This window comes from Protobothrops mucrosquamatus, unplaced genomic scaffold (assembly GCF_001527695.2).
Source record: "Protobothrops mucrosquamatus isolate PMUCROS unplaced genomic scaffold, P.Mucros_1.0 scaffold687, whole genome shotgun sequence".
NCBI lineage: Eukaryota > Metazoa > Chordata > Lepidosauria > Squamata > Viperidae > Protobothrops > Protobothrops mucrosquamatus.
Genome location: NW_015386973.1, coordinates 518,827 through 523,917, shown reverse-complemented (window position 1 = coordinate 523,917; position 5,091 = coordinate 518,827). Strand labels below are relative to the sequence as shown.

The 5,091-nt window shown below is 40.9% G+C and overlaps 1 protein-coding gene across 1 annotated transcript in view; it reads left to right on the top strand.

The window, feature by feature from the left end:
- Positions 1 to 5,091, top strand: part of LOC107289407 (sodium-coupled monocarboxylate transporter 1-like) — a 36,482-nt gene that overhangs the window by 6,582 nt on the left and 24,809 nt on the right. Inside the window, exon 6 of the mRNA XM_015818162.2 lies at positions 597 to 737. Within this exon, the coding sequence (XP_015673648.2) occupies positions 597 to 737 (141 nt within the window). The remainder of the gene's footprint in view (positions 1 to 596; positions 738 to 5,091) is intronic.

Sequence of the window (5,091 nt, the reverse complement as noted above, 5' to 3'; positions counted from 1 at the left end):
CCCAATGTTCAAGTCTGTCCAGATCCTTCTGTATCTTAAGCCTATCTTCTGGAGTGTTGGCTATTCCTGCTAGCTTGGTGTCGTCTGCAAATTTAATGAGTTCCCCATCTATCCCCTCATCTAAATCGTTGATGAAGATGTTGAAGAACGCTGGGCCCAGAACAAAGCCCTAGGGTACCCCACTATACACTTCCCTACATGTAGATGCAGTTCCATTGAGAACCACATGCTGAGTCCGGCCAGTCAGCCAGGTACAAATCCATCTGGTGGTGATGCTGTCTAACCCACATTTTTCTATCTCATCAAGTAGTAGGTTGTGGTCTACTTTATCAAATGCCTTACTGAAGTCCAAGTAAATTATATCCACAGCATTCCTCTGGTCCACTAATTTTGTCACCTGGTCAAAGAATGCAATAAAATTGGTCTGTTTTTGACAAACCATGTTGGCTTTTGTAATGACTTTGTTTATAGTTTCTATATTTATACTGGGAAAAATATATATTTTTATTAAATTCAAAAGTCCATTTTTTCTCCACTAAATTCTTGAGTTCTTTCAGTGACAAAATTTAAATTATTTTCTTGAATTTTCTATGTAGCTTTAACCCAAATCCTTTGAAAAGGCACACTGTGTGGACTGTTGTGATTGGTGGCACTTTTACTTGGGTTGGCATGTATGCAACAAATCAAAGTCAAGTTCAACGATATTTTGCTTGCAGATCACAATGGGATGCCAAATGGTAAGTCTACAGTTCCAATAAAAAAAATCCTTGTAGTAATAGGATGTGTGTGTGTGTGTGTGTGTGTAGTGGTTGGATAGCTTAGTGGTTAGAATACCGCCTTTGATGTGGGAGACCAGGGTTCAAATCCCTTACCATTAGGTGTCCATGGGTAAAGACCCCCTGACACTTCACTTTCCTACCTCAGAAAATGAGAGTGACACGAACTGGGAGAGTCATGCCTATTCGGATGTCATCCGGATTAACAAGGTTCGTGTCAGATGTTGAGGAACCAGAACAGTCTGTAAGTGGTAAGTGGCTACTGGAACAAACCATTCATGGAAAAAACAAGAGAACTTGGTATTGATGAACTGCTACTACAACAGTAGATCTAATGAGAAGGGGATATATGAAACATATGAGGGAACTATGGATGGACAGAAGACCTGCATCCACACACCAACTGAGAAACAGCCAGATATCCAATGTTTTAACATAGTGAAGAGGAAACTGCTCCCATAACTTGAAATAGACCAATTACACATTACATCCCATACCCAAGACATGGAAAAACAACTGGATGTGCAGCCAATCCCTGAAGCTGAGATGTCACTACCACACTCTCCATTACAGAGCACAACAGCTGATAGAAGATCATGGATAAACTAGCTGCGATCAACCCTCGAGACTGGTTGCCAAGGCTCATTAGAGAAGTACCATCAGATAGTATGCTAAAAGATGCTGTTCTGCATAGGCTTAAACCACTCAGCTAGATAATCACAAGGGCTGGATATGGATACATGTTCAAGAGTGGAACTACCATCAAGACTTCCGGTTTAAGTGGGGCTCCACTTCCCATGGCTGATTTCGCCCTACCAGGGGGCTCTAAATGGGTTTAAAGTCGCCCTGGAGAGGCAATGAAGAAGGAGGGGACCCTCGTAGATCATGGAAAGACAGCGGTCAAGGCTAGCTGCACTTCCGAATAAAGAAAACATCATTATCAGCATTTTAAACAACGTGCATGGAACTGGGTGAGATTATTAATCCTTTCTCTACTACTTCTCCCTTCTCCCAAAAACTAGAGAAGGGGAGTATGGACAACCGTGGGATCTGGCAGGGTGAGAGCTGTGAATCATAAACACAAAGCTTTTGCTGTGTCCCTGCATAACAGATACAGTGCGCTTGCTGACCTTAATAGGGACATTAAGAAGACAGGTCAAGGTAGTTGTGATAATAACTCAAATAAGCAGGGGATTGTGGTCCAAGATGAAGAACTTGTTTTTGACAGGGAGAAGTGTGAATTGGTATTACACATCAGTCATGCAAGAAGAGAAAGGCATCCAGAAAGAGAAGCCACCTTCTGGTTGGTGATTCAATTATAAGGGATGTAAATTTAGGAAAGGACACAGAGGTTTCGAAAGAGGTCAGGTGTCTTCCAGGTGCTACTGCCAGTAGAGACAAGAAGCGTATTTTTAAAATAATGAAAAATGCCAGCAAGGACTGTGATGTGGATGCTATTGTACATCTTGGCACTAACGATCTGTCCCCAAAAGATGTACTCACTGTGCAGAATGATTTCCAAAGCTTGGGGCAGGAACTTAGCAGGATAGGCTGTAGGCTTACTTTTTCAGAGGTTTACCAGTGTGTAAGGAGCAAAATGGAAAAGGCCAGCATATAGCAGAATTCAATATGTGGCTAAAGGAGTAGTGTAAAGGGGAAGGCTTTGGTTATATTAGTCACAATGTCTGTAACTGGTCCAATGAAAAAATGTACAAAAGAAATGGTTTGCATCCATCCAAGAAAGGGACTGAGTTACTTGGCAATAAATTCACAGATTTTCTGGAGGAATATTTAAACTAAACAACGGGGACAGTGAGTTAATTGATACAGAACATCCCTGTCCCCAGCAATCTAAAAATTATAGGGTTATCAGTGCATGTAACATAGATGTGTGTGTGGACAAGAATATCAACCTTGCTGTCAAGCAAAATCAAGCTTTTAATAGCGAGTGCCACACAAAGTGCACTAACCAAATAGGTGGTAAGAAAATAGGGGAACTCAGGCACCACACAGGTTATGTAGAAAGTAAACACAGGGTCAGTCATAAAGGACTCAATGCACAGAATATGAACAGTAAACAGGGTGAACTAGAAATTCAGGTAAATGAGGGCAGATATGATATTGTTGCCATTATGGAAACATGGTGGGATGAAACCCACAAATGGAACACACAGCTAGAGGGATTTAAATCATTTAAAAGAAATAGACCAAACAAAAGAGGAGGTGGAGTTGCTCTCTATATAAGAAATAACTACATCTCTACAGAAATAGAGCACAACAATGATGAAAACTGTCTTGAATGCATTTGGGTCAATATAAAAGGGGGTGAAATGACATTGCCATAGGTGTATACTATAGGCTGTCCAACCAAACAGAGGAAATAGATGAATGTTTTGCTAATCAGCTAACTAAGGTATGTAGGAAGCACATCACAATAGTAATGGGGGACTTTAATTACTCTGACATCAACTGGGAGACAAACTCTGCACCAAGTGGAAGATCAAACAGATTCCTGACAAACTTAGCAGACAACCTTGTCTCCCAAAAAGTAGAGAAGGGAACTAGGGGATTAGCCATATTGGATCTAATCCTCACTAACATAGATGAAATGATAGAAGGTGTTGAAGCCACAGGAACCTTGGGGGGAAGTGATCATGCAATATTAGAATTCAACATTATGAAAGCACAAGCAATAGAACACAGTCAAACTAGAGTCTTGGACTTTAAGAGAGCTAATTTCAATAAACTTAGAGCTTGGGTAGAATTCCATGGATGAGAATCCTCAAGGGGAAAACAATTCAAGAAGCTTGGAAAATTTTGAAAAGTGACATAATAAAAGGCCCAGTCTAGCACATTACCAACAAAGAAGAAAAATAACCGCTCTCAAAAGCAACCAGCATGGCTGCATAAAGAACTCTCTGATAAATTGAAAGATAAAAAGGACAAGTATAAAAAGTGAAAAGAGGGGCACATAACTAAGGCAGAATGTCAGCAAATAGCCCAAACCTGCAAAGATGAAGTGAGGAAAGCTAAGGCTCAAAATGAACTAAGGCTTGCGACCAAAGTAAAAAATAACAAAAGCTTCTTTCAACATGTAAAAAGCAAGAAAAAGGTTAAGGAAATGTTTGGTCCATTAGTGGGGGAAAGTGTCCAGCCTAGACGAGTTCAAATCACCAGGACCAGATGGATTACACCCCAAGGTTCTCAAGGAACTGGCAGATGTGATCTCAGAACCACTGAACTATATTTTTCAAAGATCCTGGAGCACTGGGGAACTACCAGAGGACTGGAAAAGAGCTGATGTAGTTCCCATCTTCAAAAAAGGTAAAAAATTAGATCCAGGAAACCAAAGACGTATCAGCCTGACCTCAATACCTGGGAAGATTCTGGAAAAGACAATCAAACAACGAATCAGCGAACACCTAGAACCAAACAAAGTCATTACTAAAAGCCAACATGGGTTTGTCAAAAACAGATCATGCCAGACAAATCTTATCACATTCTTTGATCAGGTGACAAAATTTATGGACCAGAGGAATGCTGTGGATATAATTTATTTGGACTTCAGTAAGGCATTTGATAAAGTAGATCACAACCTACTACTTGATAAGATAGAAAAATGTGGGTTAGACAGCATCACCACCAGATGGATTCGTATCTGGCTGACCGGCCATACTCAGCATGTAGTCCTCAATGGAACCGCATCTACATGAAGGGAAGTGTATATTGGGGTACCCCAGAGCTCTGTTCTAGGCCCAGTGCTCTTCAACATCTTCATCAACGATTTGGACAAGGGGATAGATGGGGAATTCATCAAATTTGCAGATGACACCAAGCTGGCAGGAATAGCCAACACTCCAGAAGACAGGCTTAAGATACAGGAGGGTCTGGACAGACTTGAACATTGGGAGCTATCTAACAAAATGAAATTCAATGGTGAAAAAAGTAAGGTTCTACATTTAGGCAAGAAAAACCAAATGTACAGGTATAGTATAGGTAGTTCCTTGCTCTAAGTAATAACTGTGAGAGGGATCTTGGAATCCTAGTGGACAATGACTTAAATATGAGCCAGCAGTGTGCTGCAGCTGCCAACACAGCGCTGGGCTGCATTAACACGGATAGAATCAAGATCATGTGAAGTATTAATACCACTTTACAATGCCTTGGTAAGGCCACACTTGGAATACTGCATCCAGTTTTGGTCACCACGATGTAAAAAAGATGTTGAGACTCTAGAAAGAGTACAGAGAAGAGCAACAAAGATGATTAGGGGACTGGAGGCTAAAACATATAAGGAACGGTTGCTGGAATTGGG